Source organism: Callionymus lyra, chromosome 2 (assembly GCF_982586985.1).
Source record: "Callionymus lyra chromosome 2, fCalLyr1.hap1.1, whole genome shotgun sequence".
Classification (NCBI taxonomy): domain Eukaryota; kingdom Metazoa; phylum Chordata; class Actinopteri; order Syngnathiformes; family Callionymidae; genus Callionymus; species Callionymus lyra.
In genome coordinates, this window is record NC_141819.1 from 36,802,171 (window position 1) to 36,821,435 (window position 19,265).

General features: G+C 37.1%; 1 protein-coding gene across 1 annotated transcript in view; it reads left to right on the forward strand.

Annotated features, from left to right (window-relative positions):
- Positions 1-8,027: 8,027 nt before the first annotated feature.
- sgip1a (SH3GL interacting endocytic adaptor 1a) overlaps positions 8,028-19,265 on the forward strand; it is a 61,180-nt gene continuing 49,942 nt past the window's right edge. The window contains exons 1-3 of the mRNA XM_087784949.1: positions 8,028-8,051; positions 9,080-9,141; positions 16,273-16,384. Coding sequence (XP_087641075.1) covers positions 16,342-16,384 — 43 coding nt within the window. The 5' untranslated portion in view covers positions 8,028-8,051; positions 9,080-9,141; positions 16,273-16,341. The remainder of the gene's footprint in view (positions 8,052-9,079; positions 9,142-16,272; positions 16,385-19,265) is intronic.

The following is a 19,265-nucleotide window of genomic DNA, read 5'->3' on the forward strand; positions in this document are numbered from 1 at the left end:
AGAAAATCCTCTACAACAGAAGAACCTCGACAACAGAAGAACTTTGACAACAGAAGATCCTCTACAACAGAAGAACCTCAACAACAGAAGAACTTTGACAACAGAAGATCCTCTACAACAGAAGAACCTCGACAACAGAAGAACCTCAACAACAGAAGAACCTCGACAACAGAAGAACTTTGACAACAGAAGAACCTCAACAACAGAAGAACCTCGACAACAGAAGAACCTCGAGACAGAAGAACTCCGACAACAGTAGAACCTCTCGACACAGAAGAACCTCAACAACAGAAGAACCTCGACAACAGAAGAACCTCGACATAGAAGAACCTCGACATAGAAGAACTCTGACAACAGAAGAACCTCTCAACACAGAAGAACCTCGACACAGAAGAACCTCGACAGCAGAAGAACCTTGACAACAGAAGAACCTCAACACAGAAGAACTCTGACAACAGAAGAACCTCTCGACAACAGAAGAACCTCGACAGCAGAAGAACCTCGACACAGAAGAACCTCAACACAGAAGAACTCTGACAACAGAAGAACCTCTCGACAACAGAAGAACCTTGACAACAGAAGAACTTTGACAACAGAAGAACCTCAACAACAGAAGAACCTCGACAACAGAAGAACCTCGAGACAGAAGAACTCCGACAACAGAAGAACCTCTCGACACAGAAGAACCTCAACAACAGAAGAACCTCGACAACAGAAGAACCTCGACATAGAAGAACCTCGACATAGAAGAACTCTGACAACAGAAGAACCTCTCAACACAGAAGAACCTCGACACAGAAGAACCTCGACAGCAGAAGAACCTCGACACAGAAGAACCTCAACACAGAAGAACTCTGACAACAGAAGAACCTTGACAACAGAAGAACCTCGACAACAGAAGAACCTTGACAACAGAAGAACCTTGACACAGAAGAACCTTGACACAGAAGAACCTCGACAACAGAAGAACCTCGACGCAGAAGAACCTCGACAACAGAAGAACCTCGCCGCAGAAGAACCTCGACAGCAGAAGAACCTCGACACAGAAGAACCTTGACAACAGAAGAACCTCGACAACAGAAGAACCTTGACAACAGAAGAACCTTGACACAGAAGAACCTTGACACAGAAGAACCTCGACACAGAAGAACCTCGACAACAGAAGAACCTTGACACAGAAGAACCTTGACAACAGAAGAACCTCGACAACAGAAGAACCTTGACAACAGAAGAACCTTGACACAGAAGAACCTTGACACAGAAGAACCTTGACACAGAAGAACCTCAACAACAGAAGAACCTCGACGCAGAAGAACCTCGACAACAGAAGAACCTCGCCGCAGAAGAACCTCCACAGCAGAAGAACCTCGACACCGAAGAACCTTGACAACAGAAGAACCTCGACAACAGAAGAACCTTGACAACAGAAGAACCTTGACACAGAAGAACCTTGACACAGAAGAACCTCGACACAGAAGAACTCTGACAACAGAAGAACCTCTCGACAACAGAAGAACCTTGACAACAGAAGAACCTCGACAACAGAAGAACCTTGACACAGAAGAACCTTGACACAGAAGAACCTCGACACAGAAGAACTCTGACAACAGAAGAACCTCGACAGCAGAAGAACCTCGACACAGAAGAACCTCAACACAGAAGAACTCTGACAACAGAAGAACCTCTCGACAACAGAAGAACCTTGACAACAGAAGAACCTCGACAACAGAAGAACCTTGACAACAGAAGAACCTCGACGCAGAAGAACCTCGACAACAGAAGAACCTCGACGCAGAAGAACCTCGACACAGAAGAACCTCGACAACAGAAGAACCACGACACAGAAGAACCTCAACAACAGAAGAACTTCGACACAGAAGAACCTCGACACAGAAGAACCTCGACAACAGAAGAACCTCGACACAGAAGAATCTCGACAACAGAAGAACCTCGACACAGAAGAATCTTGACAACAGAAGAACCTGGACTCAGAAGAACTTCGACACAGAAGAACCTCGACACAGAAGAATCTTGAGAACAGAAGAACCTCAACAACAGAAGAACCTCGACAGAGAAGAACCTTGACAACAGAAGAACCTCAACAACAGAAGAACCTCGAAAACAGAAGGAGAGCTGCAAGATCAATGGCAAGGCTGAAGCATGACATTTTAAAAGATAGTGTAGGTGTTCTTTAAAACGTTGTGAGCAAGCTATCACAGATATCTTGTGTTGTTTTATTGACATATGACCTTCACAATGGTTTATTTAAAATGGTGACTATAGTATTTTCTTATTATGTAATGATGAGTAAACAGTACTCAGGACATTACACAATATAGAAAAAGGCTTTGACTCAACGTTGTTAGCTTTGAAGATTTTGAAGTGTCCTCGACCTAGTCCTCAGCGTCGTCCCTGACCTTCAATCAGACACAAACGATATCCTCAAACCTCTCCTTAACCTTCGAACTCAGATCATAAATATACCTTCAAAATGCTATTTGATCGAATATTATTTCATTTCATGTACATTTTATTTCATTAATTTGAACTTTGAAAACATGTTATTGGACACACATGCACTTTATTCGGATTATTAGTGTTTTTCAGAGATAAATCAGAGATAAACCTGTCCACTATTAAGACTCAAACTAGTAAAGACATTCAAAAGGAACAAGAGAAAATGAGCGCCTATAGAAAAAGGTTGAGCAGGATAAGCAAGGCAGAAAAACTTCAGGCGAACCCTTAACCTCATGTGACCTCTGACCCTGTCTTGATCACACTCTTAACTCTAAAATATTAGAGTTGTATAATTGTTTAACCCTGACTCATAACTATAGCTCTAAACTGATATTTGTTAGTAAGCCTGATCCTGAAAATTAAAACCCAGACTACAAATATATAGGATTTTTTTTTGTTTTAAACAGGAGATATTTGATGGTTCGATGGAGTTATTTCGTGTTTTTTTTCCTCTCGATTTGTATTTGCAACGATAAAACCAACTGCATGTCCAACTCTTTAAACTAGGAATGTGTATTCATATCACGGTACAGGCGCAACAATACAATATATATTGCTATACTGTTGTAACAAGGACATATGTGTAGTATTGTTCAAGTACTTGACTCTAGTGTTGTAGAATTTACAGACCACATGACTCTTGGTGAAGTTATAACTGTTTTCATGTGTTTTTAAACCAAAAAATGACCAAACATCAGCTGGAGTCGACAGTATCCTCTCGTCCTCAGTCATCAATGCGATTTTATTGTCGCTTTAGGACATTAAGACTCAAAAATAAAGAAACGCTGTAAATAATTGCATTTTCATATATATGTATATAGTTTTAGGCACACTTTATTGAAGTATGACACAAATAATACATGAATTATTGTGAAACTTTAATTTATTGTTATTTTTAATTGTATTTAATTGTGACACAAAAATGAACGTAAATATTCTCCTGTTAATTGTTAAAAAATAGAAGAAAATCTTCTGTCCCTATTTTTTCTGCCATTGTCGTCATCAGTGAAACACGTGTCAACAAACAAAAGTGACGAAGGCAATTTCATGAATAACACAGTGAAGCCTGTGTGTCTGTTTGACCTCAGTGGATACAAAGGAGCAGCAACAACAGAAATCATCTCGGCCGCTCGTCATGAAAACCGCAGGATGAAAAAAAAAGAGCAGAGCTGGAACCAGGATGACTGTTTTTCCATTGCGTGACTAATTTCACAGTTGTTTCTGTTTCCCTTCTCCCCGGTCCTCCCACAGCTGTGTCACTGAGCCTCTTGGTTATATTAACCTAAAAGCATAAATCTCTGCTCTCACGCAGCCTCGCACCAGGCCGCCGCACATGGCAGCAATTGTGCAGCTTGCGTGAGAGTCCTGCGCCGACACGTGGGCGTCGCTCGCTCACGCTTCTCGCCGCTTCCTGCACTCGGACGCGGATCGTTGACGGCGACCGGGCGACCGGGCCAAGGATCCTGGGCCGCGGGGCTGGAACCTGCGCCGCGCTGTTTAAGAGTCGCTCGCTTTTGTTCGTAAACACTCCTGACGTCTGGCAGGTGGACTCTCCCAGCCTTCCGTCTCCTCCGTGGCGTGTTCGCCGAGAGACTCGCGAGCTCAGAGGTTCTCGTGCGAGGAGCTGAAGCGCCGGTGACAGAAAGAGAAGTTAATATTTCACAAAGATCCACATTTTTTCACAGTTTCTCAGGATACGTTACATCATCTACACAGGCCTTTTTTCTCTTCATAGTCACCCAAGACCACGACCTTGAGAAGTACTTCTCATCACATATCCACGAACATTGGTTCCCGACTTAGAGGTCAACCTGCCAAATGAATGAAGGTTTTGAAGAAGACCCAGAAATACAGGAACCATCATCTCGCTACTTAACTTAAGGTTAGGTTAGGTAGGTTAGGTAGAACTTTATTGATCCCTCAGGAGGTCTCCTTCGAGAAATTGTTTTTTTCCAATTAGCCACAGCAAATACAGCAATTTTTCATAAAAAATAAATAAAATAAAATAAGAACAAGAACAAAAAGAAATAAAGAGAAAGAACAAGATGATACATGTTAAGTGTGTGTGTGTGTGTGTGTGTGTGTGTGTGTGTGTGTGTGTGTGTGTGTGTGTGTGTGTGTGTGTGTGTGTGTGTGTGTGTGTGTGTGTGTGTCCCAAATCTTCTCCGAGTGCACTGGTTTACAGAACATGTTAAGACAGTGCACGTACTTGCCCATTTCGCAGATTTCAACATGTAGTACTTTCTCAAATTAAACACTGTCACTACACACTTACTGGAAATGACTCAAAAGTTTCTTCTTCTACTACTTTTTAACACTGATCGCAACCAGCTATTGGAACCATAAACATATATACAAGAACGCTGCATCGACTGTAGATGTATGTGTATAAAGCGCTGACATCTTGGTACAGTGTCATCAGAGGCAGCGGCACATTAACAACTACAGGGAAGGAGGTACTTCTCAATCTTAAAATACAATTATCCACTGAATTCTGGACCGATTTTCAAACTGGTCCGTATTTGTTTCATTTATCAAATTCATAATTTTCAAAATATTTTTTATAATAATGTCTATCTATCTGGTATGAGGTTTGGAAAAACAAACCCTGTGAAAAAAGCTTGACAAATTTATGATCACTTTTATTATGTAAATACATCATTCCTCTATAGACGTGATGCACTGTAGGAGCGAGTGGCACTGTACCAAGATGGCCGCCCTGTATACACACTGCTCTAGTTGGAGGCAGCAGTCGATGCGGTTGTCTATGTATATATGTCTATGGTTGGAACTCTATGGCTGACACTTTTCGCCAATCGAAACTAGTTATTAAGTTGTGCTTCATTGTGTTATTATTGTTATGTGTTGTTTTGTGGTCATTGGGACGCACTTGTGTACTCAAAATACTATGTTTAAGTGCAGAAGTGAGCGATTTGGGACACAGAAATGTTGTTTTCTGGCCTGCAGGTCACCTTGACCCTGAGTTAACACAAGGGTTAATTGAATTCAACAAAATCCACTATTTTCATAATGAATTGTATTTTTCACCATAGAGTCTGACATTCTAATTCCAATAATTAAAAAACAAGGTTAAATTAAAAACGATTGAATTGAAAAAATGTATTTTTGAATCATTGGAATTAAAACATCTATGATTCAACTATATATACTGTATGTGGTGAAAAAATGGATCATTAGATAGATAGATATTTACGTATTCATGATGCCTTCATCACATCAAAGAAATCCAATGTTTCAGACAATAACAAAAAAACTGAAATCAAAATAACGAAGAATGAACTGTCAAAATAAAAGCATACAGCACTTAAGTAAACAATAGAGGTGGTAACTGAATCGCACACAAAAGAAACTAGAAAAGCATCAGGGAGTAAATACAAGAATAATTTAGAAAGAACAATAAATTCAACTTCACCAGCATAGAGGCAAACACGACACCACGGACTGGAACCAGGAAGAGCAGGTAGCAACTGCAGACGTGTTGATTGGCTGAAAACTGGTTCCAGCTGGGTGTCAATGGTTTGGTGCTCAAAGAAACATATGGACGGACGGACCGACGGATGGATGGATGGATAGATGGATGGATGGATGGATGGATGGATGGATGGATGGATGGATGGATGGATGGATGGATGGATGGATGGATGGATGGATGGATGGATGGATGGATGGATGGATGGATGGATGGATGGATGGATGGATGGATGGATGGATGGATGGATGGATGGATGGATGGATGGATGGATGGATGGATGGATGGATGGATGGATGGATAGATTGATGGATGGATAGTAAATATACTTTCATTAACAAGCCTGTACTGTAGTTAGTCGCCATGGCAACAGAGGACGGTCTGCCACACCAGAGACAGTGAATAGAGAATTTCACAAGGCATTTCTTGCACATTGTATCACAAGGGTGACCGAGACCTGGCTGTCTGGTCGCCATGGCAACAGTATCAGAGTTGAACAGTGAGAAGTGTTCCCTGGATGTTTCTCTTGTCACGAGCACACAATGTGAGGCGGCAGCAGAGACAGTGGAGACACACTTTACACAACTGTCTTCAAGCACATTATTGTTTGACAGCTGAAGGTTCTACTACATTTTTTTTCTCATTTATTTACTTTCAGCAGGTGCTTTTGATCGTTTTTAGGAGGAAAAATTCCACAAAGCCTTTTGAATTCCTGGTTAATAATGTTTCGAGCTTGTGAAGAACGCAGGGAGAACCTCACCAGATGACACCCACATCAGTGTGGGAGGGAAGCAGTCACTAGCATAAGCATGTGAGCAGGAAAGAGCATGAACAAAACCCATAAATGTTCCTCTGGTTATCCAAGATCGGCTCTCCAGGGGCCGCACCAGAAGATGATTCTATATGCCCATAAATATCCACCATCGCTTCTGGTGGGACAAAAAACTTTCCCAGGTCAATTAAAAGACATGTAAAAGGATGACCAGTGGCCTTACTCTGAGTCTCTCCCACCTGCACTCATGAACAAATGTAATATACTTATACACTGATATATACTATACTATCTATTATATATACATATACTTGAGATATAGGTTATATCCCCTTTTCCACTAGTCTGAAAACATGGATTATTTGGGTAAAATTGTATTAAAATAAATAAATGAACAAAATAATAATAATAATGAAAGTAATAATACAATAATTTGCGCAGGGAATTCGGGGAAAAAAGATAGAGATTGAATATATATATTTACATCCATATCTTCATAAACATATGTAAAAGTTAACATGGTGCAAATCTTAAACAAACTATCTTGAATTCCACCAAATTAAATAATTGAAAAAAAATTTAACAAAAGTTTGAGTTATGAACATGAAACGCTATAGATGAGGAAGTTCCTTTTTTTTAATGTCTCCTGTTTGCCACAAAGGATCTATGCACATGCGCAGATTCAAACTCGGGTATTTTTTTATTTATTTTTTTAAAATAAATATAAAGGGACGATATTGATTTATAATATCTCCATTGAGATTAAGAACAACTATCCAGCTAATTGTATAAATTAACCGTGAAACTAACGTTTTATACGTTATAACTGTGACGTCACCAGCATATTCTTCACAATTTATTTCCGATATAGTTTTAAAGCAAGCACACACCTGCTTCCAAAAAACATTACGTATTAAAAAATAAAATAAATAAAAATAAAGTTACACTTTAAGACTTAAGTTCCACGATTTTTGACAGCCGGAAGTGGTAAATCATCTATTCGCTCTATCAACATTTTGTTAAAATAGGATTCGCAATCATGTGTTCTTTAAATCGTGAAACATAAATACATTAATAAAAAAAACAAAATAAAATAAAAAATCAAAGAAACCCCCACTTAACTTTTATTTTCACGATGACCTCTCATGTCTTTTACTTCCAGGTCACGTTCATCCTACCTGCTCTGTTGCTCCAGATTAAGGTCACTTGCACCTGCTCGCCGATTTATGTAAACTTATCCAATGTAGGATTTTGGCCTAAGTTGGGTAAGAGGTAAATTAATTTCATCTTTATTTTAAATTTAGAACTGTTTTTTTTATCGCATTACGAGTGATGAAATGCATATCGAGACGTTAAAATTACTTTAAAAGTTATTTTAACCAGGAAGTGATTTCAGATTCCTTCTGGTAAATGATAGTGAATCCGTGGGGATTTCACTTTAGTATGTGATGTCAGTGTAGTTTCCAACACTCATGGGACTCATCTTATTTCTCTTGGATCATCATGACCACGATGACGAAGAGAAAATAAATTGAATAACAACAGATTTTGGTTACAATTATGAAATTGAGATTTCAATCCCCTCTTTAAGCAGGAATTCTAGTACTTTTTTTTTTAAAGCGTTTAACATACGACACTCTTAACTTGACACACAATCTACAAACCAACTATTAATAAATAAGTCAATTTGATAAAACATTTAAAATTGTGTTAAAGCCTGAAATTACTCTCCAGGTACATATTGTAAACGGGTTTGAAAAATACAATCCTAAAGGGAACATAATTAAACATCTAGTTAATTCAAATATGTTAAATATTATTTTTAATTTAAACCTTAACTTCTTCATGATGCAGAAATCTTTATTTATGTGCGAGCATACAGAACTAGAGATGTGTATATTACACAATTAACTGAGATCCAAAAGCTCTAAATGGACCAGCATACGTCCCTTTAAGGTTCTGTAGATGTACATTTGGGTACTACTGTAGTAGTGTCTTTGTGTAGGTCTGGGTCAGAGAATGATGTTTGCGTTGCAGTTTAGTTTAAACAAGTAAACATAGTTTCTTTCTTTTAATTTATATTTTTTAACTGTCATCAATGAATTCTGGAGTCAACCGTGCACATGCTTGCCACACTGCCCCACAGGTCCTGGATCAACTCCAAACTAATTATCTTGTGAAGCTTTCATCAGCCAAACAGACGTGTTGTGTAACAGCGTTGACACACTGATGTGCACCAGAGACCAGAGTTTTCAAACGCTTTCCTGAAAGATTTGAAATGTATTTTGTGTTATTTACAGACTGCTTTTGGACTCGGGTGATTTTGGAACGTCGACCCAGCGATTCATTCCCTCAGCCTGAGGTAAGTGGTTTTAAAGATGACTTTCTATTAACATTCTAGAGAGTGTGATGCATCATTTTGAATCAAAGTTTAACTTTAAACCATGTCTTAATAACTGCTGGTATAGTATTTAGCGATTGCATGTGTGGGAAAGTCTGCGAGGAAGGGGAGGGTTTTAACCAAACTTCTGCATGATGAGTGAAAAATGAGTTCTGGCTTGATTCTGGGAATTAAGCCTGGGAAGTTTTCGGATCTTCATTTCCTGTGTAGAGCTGTGAAGGGTCACCGAGGCAGAGAGTCAGTGCACTTGAATCATGAGCCTGTCTTTATTTTGAAACTAATCTTCCATCAGCTGTTCATGCACAAACGTGAATATGCAACAGAAACAAAATAAAGATCAAAATCATATGAATAAAAAAACGAATCGAACACATTACTCTACTTCATATGCAGTAATTTGTTCGATTTGGAGGACTTTGAATGAAAATTAAAATATGAAGGGCTTTGATGAAATTAAGTTTTTCATTACTAACAACATAAATTAATTAAACACATTACAGTAACAACAAAATGAGATGTACAGTATATATATTTCAAAATAGATTGTAAATAAAGATACTGGATCCCATGATGGATGGATGGATAAAACTTTATTGATCCCTCTGGAGGTTTCTTTCAGGAAAACTGTTTTTCCAGTTAGCACACAGCAACATAGATGATAGATTCATAATGATTTATGTCCACTTGTCATACAAACTACAAAAAGGGAGAGAGAAGAAAAAAAAAGTTCTCTGAAGCGTAGATCTAAATAATTTTGGGTGAGTTCAGAAATATAGAAAGGCAAGGTCAGGTCTGGATGTGACTGATCTGGTTAATCACACAATAAACCTATAGACAATCCAATGAAACCCCTAACAGATGGACTGCTGTAGCTAAAAAGGATTTTAAAAGTTCGATCAGCTTTGTCTGTTACCATGTCCTGTAAATGTTTTGACATAACATTTTCAAAAAAAAATGTCTTTATGAAACTTGCTGTACCTCCTATGGTCTGCTGTGTACTGGAAATCTAATTTCCTAAGTGGGTCTCCAGAGGGATTAATAAAGTCTATCTAATCTAATATATGTTTTTTAAAAGTTGCAGTATGACAAATAAATACCTTATGAAATATCTCATACTTCAAGATATAGTTGATGCGTGATGGGAAATCCATGATGAAAAGTTATGTATTTTCTCTTTCTTTCATCTACCTGCACTTAATTTTATTATCAAATCAAATGATTTGATCTTTATTTTTCATCGGAAATAAATGTCTCTGAGTCTGAACAGATCTGTGTCACTTCCGATGAGGCTCCACCACATAACACTCGCAGGTAGGGCCAAGTTTAAACGGTCACAGTCCTATTTAAAGGAGTCTCATGAATTATGAGTACAGTCAAATGCGTCATTGGGAGTCTTCATCCAGGCGCCTACCAGCATGTCATAATGAGAACACACTCTCTCTCACACACACACACACACACACATGCATGCACACGCACACACACAGTCCTATAACCTATATTTGTTACATCCTCGTGGGTGTCCACCAAAAACTAGTGTGAGCTGTGAGTGAGCCAAAGGAAACTCTTTCATTTGAAAAATCAATTTATGGAGGTGGCAAAAGGGTTTTTTAGAACCTCTCTGTGTAGACTTTCAACATGACGATGTCTTTATGACGCACGTACTGACGCGCTTGTAGCACTAGTCATTTAAAGAGCAACGTAAGCCCTTTCAAAGTAATTCATGATAATGTATTTGGTCTTAAATGTAGTTGAGATGGTTTATTAGCTGAGGTTTTTCTAAATGTCTGAGATGGACATGAGGTTTCTGGTTGGATACTGGGTGGTGGCCAAATGGCAAATATGACCTTTTTTTCAGTTGTGTGTCAGTGCCATTTGATTAATGGGTATTTGTTTAATTTCTTTTGATATTTACACTTTATATTTGCACTTTGTTATCTCTTTGCACTTTTTTCCTTGTTCTTGTTCTGGCTTTTATGAAACTTGCTGTACCTTGTATGGTCCGCTGTGTACTATAAACCCAATTTCCCAAAGGAGATCTCCAGAGGGATTAATAAAGTATATCTAATCTAATTGATACTCTTTTAAATTCAATATAAAATGTTGGTGTAACAATGCAGCAGACGATACCAAAAGAATATTGAGCTTCTAGATCTTCCTTTCAGCCAACCATGCGACATAATGAAAAAAGAACATGTATTTTAATACATGTTTTTGAAAAAGGAAAAACTATTCAGAAATGATTGTAATAAATTGTAAAATTATTCAAGCAAACAATTGGATGCTTTAAAAAACAACAGCATTTGAATAAAAATGTAAAAGTGACAACATTCCCCAAGGTTATATTGCAAGTGGAACCATCCTGAGTAACATAAATGAGATTATATATTTGTTGGTTACTGTCAGAATAAAACAAAAGTACACATGTTTTAAGAAGATTCTGGCCTATTGAGGCCTAGTGGACGCTAATGCGTAACTAACAGAGTTTTTCTATTTTTCATTTATACTTGGATCATAGTACTGTGGTAGCAACAACATTTAATAAGTAAGGAAGATGCTCATATGTTCTGTCATTAAAAAAAAAGGTCATTTAAAAAAAGAAAATCTCCCAGCAGTGATCTCATCTGGCTCCATTCTGTCATCCACCGGTGTCCAAAGACTCGGAGGAGCAGCCTCATTTCAAGTGCTTGTAGATGGAGCTGATTAAATGACAAGTATGGGCTGTGTTTATTTAGCCTGGAGCCCTCTGGAGCTGCCAATCAAGGGCCGTGCTCCTCCATCGCTGCCACCATCAGAGGCTCAGTATCTGGAGGATGAGGTCATGCTTTCTGTCTACGTAGCATCAACCACTTTTCAGAAATTTATTTTAAAGCTTCAGCTCTTTATCTTTAGTATCTCCAGCGGGACATTTGCTTTTGCAATTTGTTTGCAATTTGGCTGAAAAAAAGGTCAACAAGGACTACAGAGATGTCTGACTATACCATATCCAGGGGAATCAAAGTTGATCACAACAAATATATAACCGTGTAAGTTGCAGGCCGATTTGAAGGCTCGATTTATCTAAATCATTTTATTCTTTTTTTTTTTTACTATAATCATGGGTCTCAGTATAGTTAGAGACCTCCATAATTTGTTTCTTGTCCTAAATACTTTGACGTCTCTATAGGTCAGAAAGTTAACATCAATTTACTTGGAGCGAACCATCTGGTAGCCCACCTGACTCAGTTGTTCATAAAGGACAAAGCTAAACTGTGTCTTGGTGAGACATGTTTATTTTTGAAAATACATGAACACAAACCCACTTTTCTTCTACTGTGACCTACATTTGTGTTTCATAAATAGTCGTATTCACTGAAAAGTTGTCTATTTGAAGCTATGTCGGAGAAGCATTGTCATCACCTCAATAATGGCGTCCATGTGCCCTACAGCGGGTAATAATAATAATAGTATTTAAATAGCAGTTTTGAGACATTCAGTAATCAGTAGGAATGTGTATTAGCAAGGATCTGGCCATACGGTATGTATACAAATTTGTATCAATATCATGTATCAATGTTACAATACGATATTTTGGCATACTGTAGGAACAAATATATTTGTAGTATTGTTCGAGTACTTGACTCTGGTGGTGCTCTTGACGAAGTTGTAACTGCTGGAGTCGATTGTATCCTCTCGTCCTCAGTCGACAAAGGGATGTTGTGGGACTTCATTGTTTCTTCAGTTGCGGATGGTGTAATGACTGCGGCCATCTAGCGGCCAGTTTAATTGCAACAAAAAAACGAACAAATGCTGTAAATATATGAATGTTAATTATAAATTAAATTTAAATAATAATAATGTTACCTACGCACTTTAATGAAATATAAACCATAACAAATAGATGATTCAATGAAAAAGAAAAATGGAAAGCACACAAATGAATTGATAAATAAATAATAATAACATTTAATTCAGTGCCGTTTCATACCGATTATGTCATCGTAAAATGAAAATATTGAGATATTTAATTGCATTTTTTTTTCGTTACACAGGTAGCCTCAAGGTTCTTGAATCAATGAAACTTGAATCCACTTAAAAAATGTACATTAAGAAAAGCAAAATGGTTATAACAATAGGATATGAGCTAAATTCTGTTAGCTAATAAAGTAGCATATACTATTTAAATTGCAGTACAATGATTATTGAAAGTGAAAGCCTGTTAATGTTTTTAAGAGTTAATCGCAGTAGATAATCTGATCAGCACTTGATGCTCCTTCGCTGGTTCATCTTGAGTCTGAATGAAAGTGATGTGTTCCTTTTGATAACCATTAGAAAAATGAAGCCGAATTTAGCGACAGACTAAACAAACCCACCTCCGTCTGAATCATGCTAATTACGAGAAATTGTGTTGTTTGATTTGAGTCGTCTGGCTGCCTTTGGGCAGGGCAGTTAAGTGGGACAATTACCCGGCGTGTCTGGCGGGCAGCACTCACAGATGAGAGCATCACAAGTGGCTGGATGGCACGTAGGCATCCACCGTGGCACCGTGCCACCGGCTACACCTCATCGCCCTCCATGCTCTTCCCTTCCATGGGGCGGAATGTTGTTGTGGTCCACTGGCTGCTGCCTAATTGGTGGGTGGCTGCAGCGTAATCAGCGTCGTTCATCAGGGCTGCAAACTGGACAGGAAACGCTACAGAAGAGACGTGACTGTAGCGGCATGACTCTCAGGAAGTGGACGTCTGGTGACCTAACATGGAGCATTGAGTAGGAAAAGCACTGAGGTGTCATTTTAATTTCCATCCACTTTTTATTTTGAAGCAGGTTAATAAAACCTAAAATGGTTTTCTAATTTCTTCACGGATATGAACCTGGAGAAACGATTGTTGACGTAAATCGGTGATATTGAAAAGCTGAATTAAAATGTTAAATGTTGAAGCTTGTTTTGAATTAAATTAAATGAATTTCTATGAAATGCATTATGTTTCAAATGATTCGATTCTTTATCTAAAGGTTTCTATTGTTTTTATTGAATAATTTAATTACATTAATTTTTAATTGAAAGGTTGCGTAAGACATGATGCAGTGTGGAGCATCGATCAGGAACCATCTGTTTCTCCTGCACCAGCAGGGTAGCAGTACACCGGTGATGGATCTGGAACATGCTTGATAAATGGCAAGGATAGATAGATAGATAGATAGATAGATAGATAAAACTCAGTAGTGGGGAGGGCTGATAATCTTCTCCCACTGGCTCTTTAGCAGTTGACTGGATTTGTTGCTGAATTCAGTCATTTTATCCATGTGTACTGACAGAGTTGTTGACCTGGTTGAACTTTGGATCAGAGAGCAGACGCTGAAGGACAGGGTTTTGTGTAGATCAGTGCAAGGCTGCCCCCTATCGGTAGAGAGCTATTAATAACGTTCCACTGTTACCTGCAGCTTTTTTTGTTGTTGCAGGAAGTAAGACAAAATAACTAGCAATCAGTCCTTCACTTATCTTACTCACCTTCCATCATATCCATCATTTAGCCTCCACCCTCCAATTTTAGTTTGCTTCTGAGATAAACTTCAGAGAAAGACTTCTGGGATTGATGACCTGCGGTGACAAACCTTGATGTTTGACCAATCACAGCTGAATGGTTGTTGTTATAGTAAACAAGATTTCATCATGAGAAAATAAAGCGTTTTAAAAGAGAGTTTTGTACACATACTGATGAGTACAATACATACTAAAGATAAAGAACATAGATCAAAGAAACGGATACAAAGATTAACATGGAATATCATCTTTTCACTCCTGCCCCCAAACTCATAAACTGTCTAATAGCACGAGGAATGAATGAGTCCCTGAGTCTATTAGTGTTGCATCATGGGAGGAGCATTCTTGCTCCATCTGCTTCTCTGCTCTCTGATGACAGTGTTCAGAGGATGACTGTCATCATCCATGATGGACAGTAGTTTGTCCAGTGATCAATAGAGGTCAAAGATCCATTTAATAGACACTTAAAGTAACACAACATATATTTGTAAACATATGTTTATAAATGCATGTTTTTATTGCTTAAATATATAAAATAAAGCAATGAATATATCTCCTTTATATATTCCCAGTGAAAGGCTGAAATAAACACAACACAATATTGAAAAAGAAATTTGTGTTTTGTTGATTATTTATTTGTTGTAAAGATTTCTTATATATATGAATCTTGTATCGTTTTAAGCTTCTGGTATCCCAAGGCACGTGGTATGAAAGGCACTAAACAGGCTTTCCAACAATATGAGATTTATTTCCAGGAAGCAATTTTATAACAATGAAATAATCTACCAAACATGGATTTGCTTAGTTTTCTTGTGTGTGGATCTCAAATAATGTACTACTTAATTACAGTTGTCGAGGTGTAGTGTCACTGGATGAACTGTAGATGGCGCCATGTTACCTGTAAATAACTGTTATACACGAACTAATATTATTTTGTGGATAATTTAAGTTTTATCGAATAATATCAAGCTAACGTAACATGTCAACAACAAAAATGCTTTAATATAACACAGATTATGGAATATACTAGTCATAGAAACATGTCACTCACACAGTACTTTTGAAAACGGATTAAAAATAACTTCAAAAGTTATCATTTAAAGCAACAAAAAAAAATAGTTTTTATGAATCAAATAATTCAAGTTGCCCAATAAAATTGTATCAAACCACAACTATGTGATGACATAGTTATACTTAATACAACATATTCATTTTTCTTCTACATCTTAACATCTTAAGACCTATTTATTTGTGCAGGGCTTTTCTTTATCATGTTGGGGATGCTATGTTTGTTATTAGGTTGTCTTGACCTTTTACATTTTTTTAAAGATATGTATGTATTTGAACTGTTTATTGTTCTGATGTCTAAGCGCTTTGTGACCCTGGTCTGTGAAAAAGGCACTTTACAAATATAAATGACTCACTTACTACTTTACATCATACTATTAGGTGTGACCTCAGCTTATTCTCTGACACATGATTACGTTCTATGACATCAGTCTGGACAGCAGCACTCGCAGTCACAAGAAGCAGCTCACAGTATTTCACCTCTTCCCCTTCATTGTCTACAGACTGTCTTCAACCTTTTCATTTCCTCTTCACCTTCACCTGGGATGGAGCGTCCGCAGAGGGAGGTGTAGATGGCCGAGGAGCTGTGCGCCAGCTGGTTTCGCATCATTGCAGGTACGTTCCTCACCTTCATCGTGCTACATCACTGTCCTCGTTTGTTATTGTGTCACCTTCAAACGCCATCTACTGGTCTTTTTACTAACTTCTATCACCCTGCATCGTGTTCTGTTGCTGATCCATCACAGGCGACTCTAACTCTTGAAGTCATAAATGCTTTCATTTGGTTTGAAACAAAGTTTAAAAATCGCCATTAAAAGCTGCTGGAGTCCTCTGTCTCCTCTCGTCCTCAGTTTCTGTTGGGATTTAATTTGTAACTAGCTGCTGAGGACATAATGACTGCTGCCATCTAGCGGCCTGAAGTTTAAGTGCAACACAAATAAAAAAAATTAAATTAATTTTAATTGTATATAAAAAATAACGTATTTATTTAAACACACTTTCGTGATCTATAAACTTTGATAAAAATATGATTCCAAACAACATTTTCCAATCAATTCAATGGTCTATGGTAAAAAAAAAGAACATTTTATATTGATATTTTCTCACAATGAAATCAATTTAACATTTATTTTTAGAAAAATATTTGAGTGTCTACGAGGGGTTTCATTCTCTTTCTCGTAAAATTGCCACTTCTTCAATAGGATCAGCCCTATGTTATTCATATAGGAATATAGTTTCAGGGTAGCATCACAAGTGCATACAGTATGTACTCAATACAAAACATCTAGGAATGTCTCGCCTGAAAATACCTACCCCGTTACTATGACAACCCCAAATTTATAGCACAGAAGCGACTGTACATTCAGTTAGTTTTAGAACACAGTCCGCTACAGTAGGATTATTTAGAGAGGCTGTTATTTATCTGTGGTTTATTACAGACGCTTTTCAGGTCAAAGACTTAACCCTTGTTGTCTGTAAAGCTGTTTGTGGTATCCATTGTGTTGTCTCTGGGTCAAGGTGAACGACCTCCGTACATCCACTCCATCATATGAAGTTTTCAATGTTTTACACGTATAATTCCTGCTTTTATAAATGAGCCACTCCTGGGTCAAAATAAACATTGTTGGTTCAAATTAAATTATTATTTAAATTATTATTATTATCATTATGAACCAAGTATGTAATTAAAGCTCTTGCAGGCCCCAGAATGTTAAAATTATGCAATAAAAAAGTTATTGTTCAAATGTATTACGAATAGTAAATTATTAAACTGTTGTTTTTTTGTACAAGTAAATAATATCTGTACTATTTTAACTAATTTATTTTTCCAATTATCTATGTTGATCCTCAAACACAGTGGAGTCAACTGACAAAAGGTTTAGAGTCACAAATATGTTTTACCCTCTTATCCCTTAGATAAAACTACGTAATGAAGAACATAAACTATATCCAGAGAATTGTACTAGATGAGAATTTAGAATCAGAAAAAAATACACCTATCATTACAAAATAAAAAAGAAACCACTAGATGGCAGCAAAGTAGAGGCGGCTGAAGAAGACTATATATCGTGCTGAAATAAAAGAAGGCGGAATGAGATGTTTAAGTTGCGGAATGTAAATAAAATGAGGGGAAGAAAAAGGGTGCACCATGGGGTCCACGCTGGTAACTGGTTTTACAAGAGGGGGGTTTGTGCTCTGTAGCATCTGCTGTGCTTTTCAGGGTAGAAAGAGGGAGGAGTGGCAGCACATGGGAACAGATACAATGGGGTGCATTGGGGGAAAGTGGGTGGAATGAAGTGACTAATAATAGAGTGTGAGAGAATTACCGATCATCACATGGAATACAAATGACGTCGGGGAGATGGAAGGAGGTTTAATGGTGGTCAAGGCTCAGCAAACTCGCTTCATCACACAAAAAAGCAAACCAGAGTCTGTAAACAAATCCAGAGAAAAAAATGCTGTGTGACAAATGATTACAATTATGAGTACAATTACTTGAACAAAAAATGATAACTGTTTACAAATATAAACATATATTGTGGTTTGATTGTAAATGATAAAATGCGTAGCAAATAATCCATGACTTAAATTCTAAAAAAAAAACTGAAAAGGTAAGTGTCCGTTGTCACAAAACCGATTAAACATTTTTGCTATTTAAAATTATTATTATATTTTAACATTTTTGCTAAAAAAAACAAAACCTTAACATTTCTATTACAAATGGAAGGCAAGGAATGAGTTGAATTTATTTTACTCTGTTATTTGTAAAATTCATTTTCAATATTTATATTTTGTTAAAGGATATCTATATATCCACTTAAAATTCGAAGTTGTAGGAGAAAGCTATTGAGTAAATGGTCAAGTTAAGTGATTTCAATTATGTTTTTAGTCGATTGTTTTATTCTTAAGAATTTCTATTAAAAAGTTGACAAATTAGTCTACATCAAATATTACATTTACGCCATCAGATATATTGTGTCATGTATTTTTATGTGCTGTGTAATGACACCGAAGAGAAATACAATACCATGATGGAAATAAAAAGTGAATTAAAATTCGATAAATATGACTTTGACAAAACTTTTATAAATAATACATTTAGAAAATCCAACATCACAAGTTCAATAATTAATTAAAAATCCCCTGAAATAAAATTACATAATTAACATAAAAATCTAATAAATAAATGACATGATCATTTTATCAAATTATATTAAATATTCTGTCTGTTTATATTTAGGTTTTTTATTTCAAACATTTAATTGCAGCATCAGTTCTTTAAAAAAATAATAATTATTCATTTAATTATGAGAACTAAATAATATTCTTTCATACATCGAAGTGATGTTATTGTAATAACTGTAACTGTAATCATTTCTCCATGTTTTTTCCTGCCCTTCTTCCTTCAGTCACTCGTCCTCATTGATGGTCTCCTCCTCTCAGGGGTCTGGGGTTCGTCTCGCTCCGGTCACAGTGGCTGCTGTGACGTCACACG